Raw genomic sequence first — 18292 nt, 5'->3', positions numbered from 1 at the left:
GCAAAGAAAGGGGAAGACACTATATCTCTGAGAATTGCATTTGTCCTGAAAGAAAAGAACAGGGGGATATAAAGTCCAAACAACCTATATTCTGCATAATAAGTTTCAAAATTGTTGTAGGTAAATTACTTATCTAGACAACTGTCTTCTCAGGTAAATGGTAAGATCAATGAGAATGAAAATTTTTAGAAACAATTTCTTGCAGATCCATGAACTTCCATTACACTGAGGGATCTCATTGGTCTTTATTATCAGTTTTGTGGTGTTACATATATATTGCAAAAGAAGGTATATCCTACTTGTAGCTCTTCATCTGAATCTCAATGAGTGTATGCCTGACCTCAGACCTGTTTTCAGAAAAAAAAGTGGTCCTTCTGAGTTCTCTGTTTGGATGAAAAAGAAGGAGGCTGAAAGGGATCTTTACCTGCCCTTGGAAAGGCCTTTTTATTTCCTAAAAAAGGAAGGACTGGAGAACATCACACAAGCATAGGAAGCCCTTTAGACCGCAGAAAAAGCCCAACTTTTTCAGATTAATACATGTTTACAGCCTCTACCAGCATACAATTGTCAAGACAGTGGAGTAGAATCTTCACAGTGAACCTTTAACCCCAAATGCTCTGCACTTCTGCGACACTCCCCACCTTCTGCCTTTTGTACCTAACAATCCCTTCTTTTCTAGTTTTGCTTAAAAAAGAGTCAGATGATGTTATAAGTAGCTGCTACAAAGGAAAGATGTGGATTGGTATGTCTGGCCTCTGAAAGTCAACTGCCGCTGCTAAATAGCCCAGTAATAGTTCGGTTTCGTTTTCAGTGAAAAAAATTTGTGTTTCTCACAAAACAAATTAGGAAAATGTCCGTTGGGTTAGGAAACTTCAGCCTTTTCTGGATGCTTTCAGAATGTCCTTTTAAATCCTACTTCCTCTGTTTTTCTCTGGTGTCCTGAGAGGAATTTCACTTTGTTTCCTAGGACATTTCATATCTTTACTTTTTATGAAAGCACATCTAAACTGAAAAACAACTTAAGCATTCTACCATAAGGCCAAATTTCCAAGGAAGCTCCTACATGGCAGAGGTAGAGTCATGCAGTACCCTGTACAACAGGTCCTGATCCAGGGCAAGCCTCAAACTTAATTTACAGTATAAGCCCAACCATTACTTTGTTACCAGTACGGATGGTCTGTGAGGAAATCCTGTGGCTGTTCATAGTGCCTGTATTCTACACATGGGTATTTCAGTCTATTCATGGCATGAGTTTTGAAAATGTTGCCGTGAAGTACAACTTCAGTAACACGTAGATAAAAACTTTTTCAGCCTTGCTCCCGAAACACATGCTGGTACTCTGGACCAGAAAGTTCGTAATGAATTAAAGTAGTTTGTAGAGAAATGTAGGAAAACATTCAGACAATTTCTTGATTTTACTAAATATCCTTTTCAGGCTGGTTGTTCTTGTGGAACAATCTGTTAAAATAATCCCAAATTTGGTTACTTTATATCCGCATGATATACAGAAACATAAAAACCATCTATGTCAGCAGGTGAATTTTAGGCTACTCGAACTTTAAACAGAAATGTATCATCTACTTCAGCTGTAATGCAGTTGTAAAACCATTTGTTTTCAATTTGTTGGATAACTCAGTCTGATATAATACATTTATAATCCAAAGCATTTAATGTTAAATATTCCACCACAGATCCATTTCTGTTTCAGGAATTGATACCAACATAAAGGACAGTTTGGGTAGAACGGTTTTGGATATACTTAAAGAGCATCCATCTCAGCAGTCTCTCCAAATTGCAGCTCTACTTCAAGGTAAGGCATATTCAATTACACATTTGTTAGATACAATAGAGAAATATTATTGTGTATTGTGATTTCTAATCTCTAAATGTTTCATTACACAAAGGAGCAATCTTTTGATTTAAAAAGACTAGTTGAACAAAAATAAGTTGTCCACTATCTGAATTTCAGAGTAAACCCTTTCTTTTTTGCAGGCCACTGACATTACCATGGTGTGTCACTTATACTTAGTCTTTTAACATTCTTCATTACACCATAACATATTGTAATATTTCAGTAGCAGTTCTATTAAATTGTAATGATAACCTACAATTGAAATGCTTGATTTGCAGCAACTAAATGACTGAAAGATGATGACAATTTTTCAAACCATTTCATTATATTTTTTCATTTTCCTTAAATGAAAAAAAATATAAACCAGGCAGTATTTCTTGTTATTGTAGGAGAAATAATAAGTTTTTCGTACATGCGTTTGTTCTCATTCCCCATTGTATGTTCATGGTGTAAGGTTGATGGAAGTTCGTTGTTTACTTCAATCTTTTACTCTAGAAGATGGCTGTAAAGCGATGAAACATGAACTACAACATAATTCAGTGTTAAATGTCATTTCTTCTCTTCTATGGAATTTGTTCCCTGCATTTTCAGCTTAGCCTTTCATTAAGTGCATTTGACAGAGGAGGTCCCTGCAGGTATCAGTGCTGCATCTTCATCTGTATTGATTATTCCCACCATTAAATCAGCCATTTTAATCAGTTCAGTGCTGGTTTTGCACATGACAGGCTCCCTTATAACTCTATTTTCTAAGAACATTTCCTAGAGAAAATGAGGCCATGTAGCCATACTGTGTCATTGCTTTTCTGAATTACTTCCAAACTAGTTAACCAGCTTCCATAAAGTTTTCTAGTAAGATGATGGACTGAAGATACAAAGCTCCTATAAGTATAATGAAAATTTTGCAGGCTCTAGGAGAGGTATTCCTGTAAGGAGCAGATTCATGTTAGAGCTGAACCAGTTAACGGATTGCCTTGAGGTCTCCCTCTCTCCCTTCTTCCTATTTTCTTTTGCCTTTTCCCTCACTTCCCCCCTTCCTCCTCCTCTATTTCCACCTACACAGTTCCCTTACATATTCCCCATTTACATGAGACTTCAAAGTGACTTGATTCAGTTCACAAACTGGTAGAATACAAAATATATATTTATGATATATATAAAATAATGAAAAATAATATTAAAAACATAGAACTATACTTTCTGTAGTTTTAATTAGCTTGCCTCCTGTGTGATTCAGGTCTCCAAGTTACTTCTGTCCCAGGTAACTGACAGTAATGTGCATTGAAAAGTGGGAGGGAAGAGATTGTGTGGGGGACACAGGGCTTCCCCTGTCAACAGAAGGGAGTTTCTAATTTGAGTCAGACTCAAGCTTCAACCTTTAAGTCTTCACAGAGCTGCAGTATGAACATACTACCATGTAGAGGAAAAGAGGGTTAATGTCATCCTGGAACTTCTTCAGTGGCAGGAAAATGATCAGTCAGAGCTCCCACTTTCTTAGACATACAAATCAATCATCCTTCAGGTATTGATTTAAGATTCGTCATGAAATCCCAGCACCAACTAAACTAATTTTAATTTTACTACCTCTTTATTGTTCCATTTTATCCTTATTGTGATAATTTTGCAGTCTCTAACTCCACTGATGAACATTTTTTTGCTCTATGAGTAAAAAGCACCACACTCCCTCTCATGGGTTTCTCGTGTTGATGGATCAGTAGCTGCCCTCAGTCTTTACCACACACGCACAGGAAAAGAAATCTATTAATTTCAGTCATTTTTGTTGCTTTGCCATGCAGTCTTTTTCAAAAGTGTGCCTTGAAGTATAAAAATGAGTGCTTAGTAGTTTCAGCTCTTATTAGTGTGGTGAAACTGTGTTGTAATGAGCAGCTGATTATTTTTGCGTTCTGCCTGTAATCAGAAGTGATGTGCAAGAATGAAAAATAGTTACAAAGATGCCATTCTGACTCCTAAGACAACCTGAGGAGCTCCTTCAGAACTCACATATATTCTTTTGGGAAACTTACATATATTCTTTTTCATCGGCAAAATGTTCACTGAATCCTTATCCATCAAAGTATGAGCTGAAGTTGAAAAAATCAGGATTCAGTACTAGCACTACTGATGATGCAGTTGACCTACCCTCTTCTAAAAGACAGCTGACTATAGTCTTCACTAAAGTATGGACATTTATCTTATTGTAGCTGAAAAATCAGTGAAGCACTAGAATTTTTGGAATCCTGAATGTACTATAATTGAGTTTGACTATAGTGCATAATGAATTCCATGCTAAGAAAGGGCAATTACTGAGAGAGATTTAGTGGCTTCCAAATACATTCCTGTTAAGGCTGCTGTCTTCTGATGGTTGTCTAGAGCAGTTTACATGGCTCTTTCATGTAGACTTATAGGAAATAGAAATTAAATTAATGATGTCAGACAATTACTGGCCAAATTTAAGTTTCTTGCTAATTTTTCACTTTATGCAGATGTAGTGGCATTGATTTGTTCTTTCACCTTGTTACCAGGATAGACTAAGATGTTATCACCAAGCATTCTCATGAATTTTTTTCTGGTTCCCCCTTGCACTGTTCTGAGCATCACTTTAGAGTTTATAGTATTAACATAGCATAGTATTTGTCCCTGCCATGAAACATTAGCTTTCAAAATACAAAACAAAGGCTGAAAGATTCATATGAACAGGCTGGCAGAAATGGGCAAGGAAATTATATGACTGGTATTACTGGTGGGCCTGTTATGCAGAGGGATAACAGATTTGGAAGAAATGTTTAGAAAGAAAATTAGTTGGCTTTGGGAATATTCATAAGAAACTTCTTTGAAGGAGATAGAAGTAATTTCTGTGTTTAGAAGCAGTTAATGGAGGTAGTAACACTAAATCCCATGAGCTGATACTAAACCCAGTAGGGCTGGTAGCCACCTGTGAATAAATGCCCTCCCAGAATTTAAGAATTGTGGATAGGAATTGTTCTCCCTCTTTTAAAGAATATTTAGACAACTACTTTTTACAGATTGTAGGTTTAAAGAAACAAGGCCTTTTGCTTGTGGGGTTTTAGAAGTGATCCTAGCATTCTTGTGATCTTTTTTTTTTTACATGGAAGCAATGGAATGGGAGTAATGGAAGTTTCTGCAAAAGTTTTTTTATGTGTGTGTGTTTGCAAAGTCTGCCGCCTTTTTTGAGGTGTTGGCATGTTATCTGATAGAAGGAAAATAAATTAAAAGATCACTTTAATGAGCAGCAGGAAAAAGGCTGAGTAAGCTATAGAACACCAAAATGTTTTGTACTGCCTGTTAATAACAGTTGGAATTAATGGAAATGACAGTTCAGGTTTTACTTCTATGTTTTTTATATATGTCACATCATTTTCTGTGTCTTCATCAGATTTGAGTATCATTGAACTCAAAAATACTTCTTAGGGTTTAGATTCTTAATGTAGTAAGGAATAAATAGCTGTATAAGTACAATGTACTAGAAGAGCAGAGAATTAGGATACTGTGCTAAGCAAGGCCAAGTACTGGATGCATTTCATGGGTGCATGAAATGCATGAAACAACAGCACTCAGTGCTGAAGCAGTTAACAGTACTGGCACTTAGGGCTTTTATAATTAGGCATTGGAGATAAAAGGGATGTTGCCAAGGCTAGTAGGCCTAAAATTAAACCAACCAGCTGTGTTTTAGTTTCAGCACATGTGAACGTGATGCAGGTGCAAGATGCACCATCTTTCAACTCTTTCTGCACAGCCCACTATGCTCTCTATTAGAATCTTGCTCTTTTACTATTTCTGGAAGCAGAATTCTCATTATTGTGGAACAAAGAAGATAGTAGATAAACAGATGAAAAATGGCATGAGCCCTAGTAAGTGCTGCTGCATAGACAGTATGGAGGGAAATGCAGTGGAAAACAGCTTCCTCTATTCTGCTGAAGCTGCTTATGAACCTATCACTGTTTGTACCTGTTACCAAATTATTCATAAATGGAAGATACATAAGCAGCTGCAGAACCAGAACTCCTTTCTATTCCTCTCTACTTAAATAGCTTTGGTGATATTAGCACTGGCTTTTTTTTTTTTTTTAATGTATTCTCACTCTCTCTCTGCTCTTTCTGTGGACAAGTAGATCTTCCATTCCCTTGAGTGCAGAAGGCCAGCCTCAGTCAAGGCTGGAAGAATGGAATAGGTTTGCAGTCAAGGATTTAATTACAGCTTCATGGGATGAAAATAATTGACATCTCAATTCCCCTTCATTGTTTTGGTGGGGTTTTTTTTGGTTGGTTTTTTTGGGGGTGTTTTTTTGTGGGTTTTTTTTTGTTGTTTTGGTTTTTTTTTTTTGTTTTTTTTTTGTTTATGGGTTCATTTTGTTTTGTTTTTCTGTGGACTTTTCAACTTCTGTAGGCTCTTGTGCAAAGGCTGTAGAGCATTGACTGCATTCATGAATTAATTTAACTACTGTTGTTGAGATTGAAAGTTTAGCTGCAACCTTACCTATCTCATAGTCATAGGAGTACTTTAGTGCCCGTTTCTGTTATCGTCCCTGAGCACATGCACAAAAACATCTATTGATTTCAGTTTTCTCTGGGATTCAGTTCAACTTGAATCATTTAGAAATTGTCCTCTGAAATTTAGGAGACTGAAGTGAACCAGCCTCCATCTCAGCTTGTCTGTCACCTTAGCACACCTGACCATGGTAGTTCCCAGTTAGTTTCCTGCTACTGCAGCTGCTTTAAAGAGAAAAGCAATTGGGTCACAAAGCCTCAGGTGTGTTCCTTACCATGGGAGCAAGTGAGCTTGTTTTGAGAGTTTCCTGGCTGGGCCAGGACTCAATAGAGCTGCAGAATCCTCAGACAGGTTCTGGGAGATCTTAGGGAGGGCAGAGGTTTTTCTGAAGATTGCTGTCCTTCAGGAAGATGTGAAGGTGGTGTCAGCACCCCTCTGCAGGGATAGTAGCTATGGAGGGGACTGGTTTCTATAAGTTTTATTTCTCTGATCTAGTTACTTGGAGAGTCTTCTGCTTAAAAAGGTGTGTAGGGATATTTATATCCTGGTCAAGTTTGGTCTTTTTGGTTTTTTTAGAGTTTTAAAGAGCCTTTTGGTCTTCTTAGGGAAAAATTGTTCTAGGAAAGAATTCTATATGAATCTACCACATGGCATGGCTGAAGTAGGGTATAAAAACAAAAGAAAGCAGCTTTTACTTAATTTAAAGGAAAATAAGGATTAAAATAAGTTGGTTTTTATTTTCCATTAAAATAAAAAAATAAGGGGGTTTTTATTTTCCTTTAAAATAAAAAGTTTTCTGAGGTGAATATAACTGTTACTCTAAAAGCCAAGGTTTGTAAACAAAGCAAAACCCTTAACCCTACCACCTCAGTGAGAAATTAGGATCTAAGAGGAGCTGAAGTTAAAGCAAGTTGTGCTTTTATATTCCTTGGAAGTTCAGGAGCAGCTCTAGCTGAGCTGGGCCATGCTCTCTTCGTGCTGTAGAGGCATCTGTGTTTCTTTGCTTATATGTTCAGTCTTTCCCATTGCTTTGGCCTAACCAGTATTACAGAAACTAAGAAAGCTGGAGTTCCAACTGCTTGAACTTCCCAGAGCTTGTTCCCTTCTTGAGTTATATTCCCCACTGTTCTTATTTCCACTGCTGTGTGGCCACTTTTATGGTATTACTTTTTGTGCACAGGATGCAATTTAGGTTGAGTGGGGCTTTGACAAAATCTGGTAACTACAGAAAACCATCCTACTAAACAGATCAAGTTTTTCGAACTCTTAGTATTAAGAGCTGCAGTAGTGCTCACTTTACACTGAGCTGTTAAGTTCATTCTGGGTAAGGTGAAGAAGTAAAATGGTCCGTTCTTCCCATTATGAATTTGACAGGTTGTGTCCTAAACGGCCTTTACTGTTCCCTATGGTAGGAATGATGGGTTTTCCTCTAAAGTTGTGTGAAACCACAGATGGGGACTCTGTTCTGGTCATGAAGTGGTATAAGTCACTAAGCTTAGCTTTGTCCTGAATTCTCTTTTTGCTTTGAGATCCACTCTGATCAGTCTCTCAAGCACCCAGCAGTGAGGATTTAAAGGTGGATTCCTAGCCAGCTGCAGGTGATTAGAATGCAGCTGCTGGTGAAAGCATCCGGTGCTTTTGTGTGCTTTTTCTTTGGCTCTTGATACAGATCACCTGTTCTGTGTCTCTTTCTGTGACAGTATTATGAGTAAGTGTACATTTACCTAGACTATAAGCCTCTTTAAAATGAGGCCCTGTCTTTATCTGGTAGGATTTTCAATAGTATAAAACCAAGTTAGGAGCAGTAGTCCTGCAAAGGCCCAAAGTCTCAAGGATTTTACCCTCAAAACATTGGCATGCTGCCAGCCTGTTGTAAGCTTTTTGTACCATACTTTGTGAGAGCCCGCTGTAAAGGTTTTCTGGAAGGAGCTCTGTTGTTTTTAAAGTAAGTGTTTAAGACTTACGTTGAACTTGGGATTTCCTCTTCAGAACTAGCCTCCAGGAGGTAAGTGCATTGGTCTGGAAGTGGGGACTGACAAAGAGCAAAAATAGAGAATTACTTTAAAACCACAGACTTGTATGATTATGTGAGAACAAGGTTAGAGTTCTTCACAATATCTCCTTTGTTTCCTCTGCTAATTATAGCTGTAATAATCTAATAATTGTAACATTCACCTGATAGAATTATATTTCCTTTTGAACAGTTGCATAATTACTAAGCAAGCATTTTTCACACATTAATTTCTTTTTCTTTTAGTTTTCTTTGGGTATGGCTTCCTTTTTATCTTATCCTCATCTTGCACATTAACTTGGCAAATACTATCTCTGACAGAGCTGGAAAACATTCCAGGGCATTTTGTCATGGTGTTAGTTTTCACATGGTCTCCTACTGTTTGTCTTTCCTTTAAGACCCACGCACACGCAAAATTTTCATATGTTGAAATTTGAGAGATTATGCCAGGGACCACTTCCAGTCATTAAACTTAATATATGGCACTTTCAAATTATACAATTTTTTTAAAAAATACCCCAACAATCTGCAAAGCATTTTGAAACCACTTGCTGTTCTATGTCATTTCCGATTTCAATTTCTCAGATGTCTATTTTATCACAGATTGTATTTGGGTTTTGGGATTTGTTATTTAATAATGACTTACAGCAAGCTTAACAAGTGCATTTATAGACTGCAGAAATTAAATCAGAGATTTCACTTCCCAGAAGCTCCTTAGTCCTTCAGCGTGGTATTGATGAAAGACATTATTGTACTTTGGTGCTCTGTGTGTTGCAACATACGCTATTATTGGTATCACAATGAAATTATTTAAACAATTTCATAAACTCAAGAAAATGCAGATGCAGAATAGCTGCCCAAATTGAGAACCTGCTGGGAAAAAAAAGTGCCACTATTGCAGACATTAATTTTTTTAGTATTGCACTGCAATTCATTAATGTTTTGGTCTTCATTGAGGTAACTTGTGTAGAAAAGCACATGAAAATAATGTAGGTATTTATAAGAAAAGAACAGTAATGAAATTGAAGTTTAGCTCATTCATGATTTCATATTTTTTTCTATTTTTATAAACATTATTGTGAACATGGGGCAAGGGAAGTTTTAAGAGGAAAAACCAGAAATTTCAGCACACTGCTTTTTAGACTGCTATTTTTAACTAAATATTCAGCGATGTGTTTTGTTTTTCCTCATGTACTGCATCTGTGCTGCAAGCAGAGTATTTGGCTTTCTTATATCAGTGTTTGTATGGATTTTGAGCATTCTGAATATCTTGACAAAAAAAGTCTCCACAAACTTAGAATAAAAGTGTCTTTTAACTGTTATAATGTAATAGAACAGTCATGTTGATATTTCAAGGAGGCAAGAAAAACACAGGGATAGTCTCAACTGATTACCCTTACAATGAGATTTCTGCAGCTGTTTCCACAGAGTGAAGGACTGGCCATTTTAGTGTTTTACAGTACTTTCAACAAATGAGTGCCTTGCAGCAGTGTTTATGAATAATTGTTATTACAGGGTTGTAATAGTAATGTTTGCCAATGACAATATTAATATTCATAATAATGTTATTATTATGAATAATAATCATTACAGTGTTGTAATACGAAAATTTGAAAACTCTTTAATGAAAAATGAAGTAGCAAATATACTTTTGATTGAAATAAACCCTCTTAATTCAGACTTTTAAGTGTATTTGTATCTTTAACTTGCAGAATATATGGAAACAGGAAATGCAAGCATTTCAGAGGAATGCCCACTGGAATGTGCAGAACATCAGTCTTGCGTTTTGTCCCCAGAAGTTCCTCCATCTCCAAAGGCTAAAAGTAAATACGTGTACTCTGTGAATGCAAAAGCTATACTGAATTTCACTTTAATATTAATATTCCTACAAACTTACAAAGTGGAAAAAAAAATTAAGAATGTTATTGATATCAAGTATGGTCTTTTTCCTACCATGAATCACCTATCTTGACTACATACACTGTAATCCATGTCATATAGAAAAGCAAGGAACTGTATTCTCAGAAAGGACACGTCACTAATGGATTACAATGTACTGCATTGTTTGATCTTAAATATTTTTAATTTTTCTGACCTTACTCATTGCATAATCAAGTAAAACAAAAATAGTAAATATGTTGAAATACTCTGCAGGTGTCGTTTACATCTGGGTTAAAAATTGAATTTACTTCATCTTCCCCAATGAGTGCACCTACCAATTGTTTCACATTTGGAAACCTCTTTCAAAGGTCACAGACATACTGCTCTTCCATTTGTCTTCTAACACAACTTTCATACACTGTACCAGTCACCTGTGTGCATGTGCTTTCTTTTTATGTTCTGATTCACCATTTCCATGCCACAGCCACTAAAACAGGGCATGTCCTGAGTGTGGTCTTTTTCATGAAAGTCATCTTCCTGTAGAACCAAACCTGACTTCTGCCTTCAGTAATTATCCAGAGTGAGTGTAATTGACTGCTGGCAAGTAACTGGTTTTGTTGTGTGAGTTGTGGTGTTATTTTGCTTAGTAGTGATTTTTTTTGTGTTTGTTGGGGTTGTTTGTTGGGTTTTTTTGGTCTTTTTTAACATGTTTTTTATTTTTTTCTTTAACATGTTCACTGGGAGAATTTTTATTCAGGAGAGAATGAAGCTTCCTGATGCATGTCAGGTTATGATCTTCATGGTAATAGTGAACAAATGCTGTAGTTCCAATAATATTTCCCACTGGGGTACTTAACGCATATGTGGTGTGTGAAGATATATAGTTCCTTTGAGATTAGCAGGATTGTGAAACCAACTGTGCAATAGAAATGTCTGTCCTGAAATTAAGGAACAAATATTTTAAAAATATGTTTTACTTTTTAACAATAAGGTCATGATCTCACATTCCTTATTTCCTTTTACCAAGGTATAAATAATGTAAAACATGCTAGGTGGCTTTTGCTTGTCTATTCTGTAATCTGATACTAAAGGAGAGAAATAGTACTTGGTCATGCTTCCCATCCATCTGTCTGCCATTCACTGACAATCTAATTTCAGATAATTTAAACCAACTTTGGAAGAGGGATAGCAGTATCAATTACCTTTCTGTGACTTTCATGAAAATAGGGAGCTGGATAGAGGCAAAAAACCCTAATTAATACCTGCCCTGAAAGAAATAGGCAAAATCTGTATTTTATGTATTCTGGCTGCAATCAGCCAGTCAACTAGTGCACTCTCACTCAGGTCATTCCAGTTTTGTCACACAGAACACATGCTTGCCCAGTAAGAAATACTGCAGGTCATATGTAGGAGAATGTGGGACTGGGGACATGAATGTAGTTCTGTAGGAAGCAGTAGTTCTTGTTCTTTTTTAAAAAATCACTGTATCATGATCTTGGAATAGTTTTTAATATTTAGGTATTTTACTTCCAATTTTTAGTTATAATAATTAATCTGGAATAATTTCAATTTACCAATTAAAAGGCAGAATATAAATAAACCTGATTATAATCTTGCTTAATTTACAAGTTTTGTGCAAAGCTACCATTGACTAAGAGTAGAAAGATTAAATGCTTTTAATTAACAACTTCTAGCCTTGTCTCTGAAAATTTTGGTAATAACTGACCATGGTTATACTTTAAATATATTTTTGAGTATTTGTGTTTACTTAGCATAGCAAATAGCAACTATGAAAAAATTGAAACAAACAGAGCTCTAGACCAAGCAGATACAGTTTTATCGTGGATTCTGTAGTTATGTGAGTGTACTTAAGTCTGGTTTATTTATGCTGAGCTTAATATGCTCACTCTGTTTTTCCTTTTCAGCATTTTATTTCCAAAGATGGAGTAACATGGAAGCATCTGTATTTTATCAAGTCTAAGCACTGCAGTTTCCACCATATGCCTATTGTAAACCTAGTTTAAAAAAGTGGTTTCTTACTTCCTTCTGGAAACTCTTGGCCTTTTTCATTTTTCATTGCTATTACTAAAGGTAGCTGTGTAACACACACACAGTACATTATCAGAACCCAGTGTGGTTGATCATAATGAGTAGCTTTTCAATCTGTGGAGGCCTTGCTGCTGCCAGTGGATTATTTGCAGAATGGTTAGCACTCAGTGTGATTCTAGTACTTATTACTACTGCCGTTTCCAGTAGTGGTCCTCAATATAGACATAGAATGCCTATTGTCTTACTGTTCTAGTAGATTTCTTTAGTTAAGAAATCTGATAAATTAAGGAGAAAACATGAAACGCAGTGCAGAATGCACTATTAGTGGGTTTCTGATAGACTGCTGTAGGAAGGCATGTTTTAAGCGTGTTGGGTTTGCCCAGTATATTCTTCCACCATTCCATTTAGTCCTGGGAGAGTGAGCAAGAATTATTCATAAAGCACAGCTGCTTTGATGGGGGAGATATGCATTCTTAGTCAGTTTACAGAGCTTATGTAGTGTATTAATTAATTACAGCAGCAAACATGAACCTGATGCAGAGTATGGGGTATTGATTTTGTATGTTTGTAGAAACTTTCCTTTCCTGGATTAATTTTACTTTCTTGGATAGTTACTATTTCTATAAATTTTCAGGATTAGAAAACATAGAAAGGGTAAGTATATATTCATCCTAATTAAATGCAAGGTATAAGGCAATGCAGAAGTATGTAGATTGCCTCAAGCAAATTCCTAGCCTGGAACAAGATGCCATTGTTTTTGAGCAGAGAATGGTGCATAAAGATCATTGTTTAGAAGATAAGGTATGGAAAATAACAGATAATAAAGTTTAAAGAATGTGCATTTCCTTTTTAGGCATAAATTACCCCGGTATTCTAATTACTGACTAATGGTGTGTCTGTTTTTAAAGGTGAAGCTGTGACTGGAGAATTATCAAAGCTCTTAGATGAAATCAAATTGTGCCAAGAAAAGGAATACTCTTTTGAAGATCTGTCTCATACACTATCAGACCATTATCTGGAAAATTTTAGTAAAGTATCAGAGGAAGATCTTATGACCAGTGGAAGCCAAACCAAGCTTAATGTAGTAAGTAAGATGGGATACAAGGACAATGTATTCAGTTACATCTGATTTATTTATAGCACATTCAAAAATAAATAATAAAAGAGTGAGAATAGTATAAGGTTAACATTATAATAAAAAAAATATAACATGTGCTTTTTACAGATTTAGAATGTAATGTTCACTTCATTTCTCAAAGGTATTGCTTACCACACCTCAGAATGGCTTTTTATGTCACCACAATACATTCAGGTTATTTGTTTTGAGCATGGTGAGGGCAAGGAAGGGGTTTTTTTTGTGAAATCAGTGGAGATCAGTATGTTCAATACTCTACTGAATACTAAATGTTAACAGAATCTGATCAGATATACCCCCAAAAGAACCAGCTAAACATCCTCCATTATTTTTCTTCTACATTTTATTACTATATAGCTTTCATGGTAGCCTAATGGTATTGAAGATTGAATCTCTAATACAGATAATTGTGGTTGTGATACTTCAGTGATTCCAACTACAGTTGAAAATAACTTCATTGCTACTAATATTATGAATAAAGTACTCTGGGATTAATTTTTTCTTTACTTTAACAAGGCTTTGTTTTTGTTTTTTAATTGAATTCTCTTCCTCAGTAGGTTTCCTGGTTTTAGCTGGTTTAGGCTGAAACTTAAATTGTGACACTAAATAAATGTGATTGCCCAGGGAATAAAGCAGAGAACAAAGGAAAACTGCTAAGTTCTAAATTTCAGTTAATGTTTTTTGTAAGTTAAGAAAAATTATGCTCATTTGTGTGAGGAAAACCATGGCAAGTTAAAGACTTTAATGTTTTGGAGGATTTATTATGACATATATAGACAAAATGAGATTTACAAAGATGTGTAGCTACCCTGAAATGCAGTAGATATTTTTGTAAAGCCCTTCTAGATGTTTGAATGTTTAGATACATAACTCATATTGAACTCAATTTGAACAAGATACTAATCCTATTTAATCATTTTTAGACATTTGTCTAGTATCTCTCTGAATGTAGGTGCTAACTGCTATTTAAATCTTCTCAGCTGCTGTTTTGCAGAAAATGTATTCCATATAAATCTGTCTGCTTAGGCCTAAATGAAGTACAATATGAATAGAAAGTATTCAGACACTAAATCTGTAATTTCTGTGACAGGGAAATATAAAGGTAAATTAGGCAATATATTGCCTAGATATTTTATATATTTTGAATTGACCTAGATGTGGAAACAATTCTTCAAAACTGGGGGCTGTTTGAAGCATTTTATGCTGCTTTCCTGCTGGGACATCCAGCTTTTCTTTTAGAGAAAACTGTAGTCAAGATGATGGGTGTGCACTCCCAACATGAAGTTAGGTTGGAGGGCAGAATATGTTTTCCCCTGCAGTAAACCCAGCTATACAGATCTGTATGGAGAGGACCCTTTGCTGTGATGTGAGATTTTCCTGTTTTTTCTAAAGCAGCCATTTCATTTTGTAATGTATTTTAGGGTTATTCAGTCTGTTCAGTTGCTACTTGGCTACCTTGCATTAAAAAAAATGGAAGTTGCTTCCATTTTTGATACACCTTTTAATTTTGGGCAGATATTGCCTTCCCTTTGTGTTTAGACTCCCTGGGTGATATGAAAATCAACATGCTCTGTAAGGAGCCATGAAAGAGTAATTGGGAAGAAGCACTAAAGTGAAGAGATATGTTTAGCTCTGAAAATGATTGCAAAGGTGAATGCTGCCAAACTGCTCTGGGGGCAGGACCAGCAAGTGTAGTCAAGGAAGATGTGTGACAGTACAGTGATGATTGAAGAAACTTAAATGAATATTTATGTATAAGAACATGAAGATACAGAGAGAAAGTGAAGATGTATATAGATGTGGAGAGTCAGAAATAGATTCCTTGGATATATATTAAAGAAGAGAGATTCTTGCAGCTTTTTCTGGTTTAAAGTTTTCTCCTCCATGGGAAGCTTCTGTAAGAATCTCAGTAGGTTAAGTGGTTTCTTATCTCTTGTCTGCGTTTATTCACCTCACATTTGCCTCTACTGCACATACCAAGACCCTTTGAAAGTATGGGCAGCACAGGACTCCCTGTGGAGTCTGTCTGGAGCCGAGACTTTCTGCCTGCTGGACTGAGTGTTGCCCTTCTCGGTTACCAGCTCCAACAGAGAGCTGGAACCACACCTCATGGGCTTCCACAAGGGAGCAGTTACTTTAGGTTCATATCAGCAGATTTTTCCTAACTTTCATTGCTGGCTGTGCTGGCATCAGCTCTGAAGGGGTGTGGAAGTTAGCCCCCTGTTGGTAATGTGTTAGGTGGTTCCATTTCCTGAACTAATGTCGATTCCAGAGACGATGACTGTTGAAGGCTTTTCAACTTCATGTAGTTCAGCAATCTGAAAAGTTTCCAAATCCCAAGTCATGCCACTTTGTGACCCTTAGGGAGATTCTGCAAAGGCACTGGCTGCTTGGAGGCATCTGAATTTTTTGCTTCGTGCTATTGTTCAGAGAAATAGGGGGCCAAGACTGGGGAATTTCTGATTTGAATAGTAACTTGTGGATCATAAACTTAGGAAGCTGGAGCAAGGAGCATCAGGAGCCACCTCCTGAGGATAGCATAGGCTTGGGAAAGAGAAGGCATCAGGAAGCAGAGTGTATTTCAAAGCATTTTTTTTGACAATTGGCTCTTTTCAGGAGGGCCAAAACTGCTGTGATTAAATGAGCTTATGGTTGATTTGGGACTGCAGAAAGGAGTGTCTGTCTATCCAGAATGCACAGCCTGGAATTCTGTCCTGAATTTTAACTGCCAACCTCTATTGTTTGAAACAGTGGGGCTCACAGTTTTTGTTTAGTGTAAGAGTAGTGTGAATGCTTGCTATTTAATACAATAACTTGACAGTAAACGATTCATCTGGAAAAGTGGTGCTCAGTTCTGTCCATGTGACAGGAGTGAGCTTCAACGTTGGTTTTATAGTCTCCCAGATAAAGTAGGGATCATCAGGCTGTGATCCTTTCTAGTATTGTTTCTGCATTTTACAGCCACTGGAAAAATACCAGTGCAATCTGGAGAGCAGGACTTTGTATGCCTTGTTCACAGGCACATTCTCTTCCTTTTCTGGTCTTAGGCATCTTGCGTGGCTTGTTGCTCAATGATACAGCACTTGAAGAATTCTCTACTTTCTTTGAAAGAAGTATCTTGAAAGTCTTTTAGGTCAAGGACAGAATTGAATCCATTCCTCCATTTGCTGTGTTATAGACAGCTAGTCGTCCAACAACATGACAAGTTGTTCTAGAATCTTTGTAGTAAGGAACTACTTCTTTTCATCAAATTTTGCATTGAAAACAATGTTTTTATTACTTTATATGTTTCTGTTGGCCAGGTGTGTGATTTGTGACAAGGCATTAAAACTCCAGAGATTTATGTGCTTACAGAGTTTTTCAAGTCAAATAGGAAGCTCTGAGGTTAAGTGAAAAAAAAAAGAAAAAATAAACTGTTTGGTTTAGTCTTTCGAGTTCCAAATTATTAATCAGCTTTGATACTTAAATTTCCTTGGGATGTGGAGGAGCTGACTAGGAAAATTGGTGGTGAGAATCTTGGGGACTGGAGGGCATGACATCTGGGAGAGGGAGAGTACAATAGAGCAGTAAGTAGAAGTAAGGACAGTAACAGTAGACCCATAATGTAGACATGAATAGGAACAGATCTGGAGATGAGTGGTGAAAATGTCCCCACAAAATGCTTCCCTTCCAAAATTTGAAAGGGGATCTGTGACAGAAGAACAGATTTTCTTAGCTTCCTGGATGGGAGGGAATGATTAATGAAGAGGGAGGAAAAGACTGAATGCTAACAGCTGAAGTCAGATGAGAGTAAGTTAATGTTATCTTTCAATTTGAAGAGTACGTTATTAAGGATAAACTAAAGGAAGTCAAAGCTGCACTGGAAATGTCATAATATAAAGGTTTTCTTTTGCCACTCTGGCTGAGTTCGGTGTGCTGTTGTGCAGATATTAATGCCATGTTTCCTAGTCTGCCTTTACCAGTCATTGAAACATGTATGTTATAATATAGCAATGCAATGAGCCCCTGTTCATTGTCTCCACAAAATTAAAGGCCAGATTGAACACAGTTTTCCAGGGAGAGCTCCAAAAGGTGTTCATACAGCTATGCATCATTTTAGTTGCAATTCCTAGTATTTTTTAATGACTTGTATGCTGGGTGGAGTTGATGGTCAATTCATAGATTTGTGCCTCCAGTTCCTGTCTTTGTTTTTCTCATTTTGGTCATTGTGACTTAAATGTACTTTTTAGCTGACCTATGTATGCAAAGGCATGGAAAGCCCTGACTGGTGCTGCACAGGAAGTTTGGGAAGCTTTATACTTGTGTTTTGCTCAGTGCTGACATATTACAGTTTTTCTACATTCCCTAGATAAAAATCTTTCAAAAAAACTAGAATTTGATTGTTCAGCAAGTCAGAAAAGCAATTGTGCTTCAAAACATATTTCAGAAAACATGAAGTGGAAAAAAATATAGAAAAGTCCTTGATTTTTATCACAATTCATTTGAAAAGGTGTTTCCTTTTCAAGCTGAATTAAGTGTTATTGCAGTTTCAGGTTTGTTTTTTTTTAAGTATAATTATAAAAAATATTTATTTTCCAATAGATGGCAGTCTGGTTCAGTAATTTCAAGAACAAAAGCAACCATCTTATATAAGAGTTTTCCAGCATTTTTCGTTGCTGTGTTAAAATTGTGTGTTTTAACATAGTTGATAGTCCAAACTGCTTCAAAATGAACACCTTAAATTCCTCTAGGAGAAAAATGTATGGAACATCATGACATACATTTAAACTACAAGCTAAAACATCAGGACTAAATTTAGAAGTGTATCATGGCAAAGAGGTTACACACCAAGTGTGCATTCAAGCAATCTGTGTGAATTGAA

At 36.4% G+C, this 18292-nt stretch overlaps 1 protein-coding gene across 4 annotated transcripts in view; it reads left to right on the top strand.

Moving 5' to 3' along the window:
• Window positions 1-18292, top strand: part of ANKS1B (ankyrin repeat and sterile alpha motif domain containing 1B) — a 409286-nt gene that overhangs the window by 65340 nt on the left and 325654 nt on the right. For all 4 annotated transcript variants that reach the window (XM_031057572.1, XM_031057571.1, XM_031057573.1 and 1 more), the window contains 3 exons: window positions 1709-1810; window positions 10079-10189; window positions 13205-13380. In XM_031057572.1, coding sequence (XP_030913432.1) covers window positions 1709-1810; window positions 10079-10189; window positions 13205-13380 — 389 coding nt within the window. The remainder of the gene's footprint in view (window positions 1-1708; window positions 1811-10078; window positions 10190-13204; window positions 13381-18292) is intronic.

Source organism: Geospiza fortis, unplaced genomic scaffold (assembly GCF_000277835.1).
Source record: "Geospiza fortis unplaced genomic scaffold, GeoFor_1.0 scaffold186, whole genome shotgun sequence".
NCBI classification, from domain to species: Eukaryota; Metazoa; Chordata; class Aves; order Passeriformes; family Thraupidae; genus Geospiza; species Geospiza fortis.
This window is presented reverse-complemented; position numbering and strand designations above follow the sequence as displayed.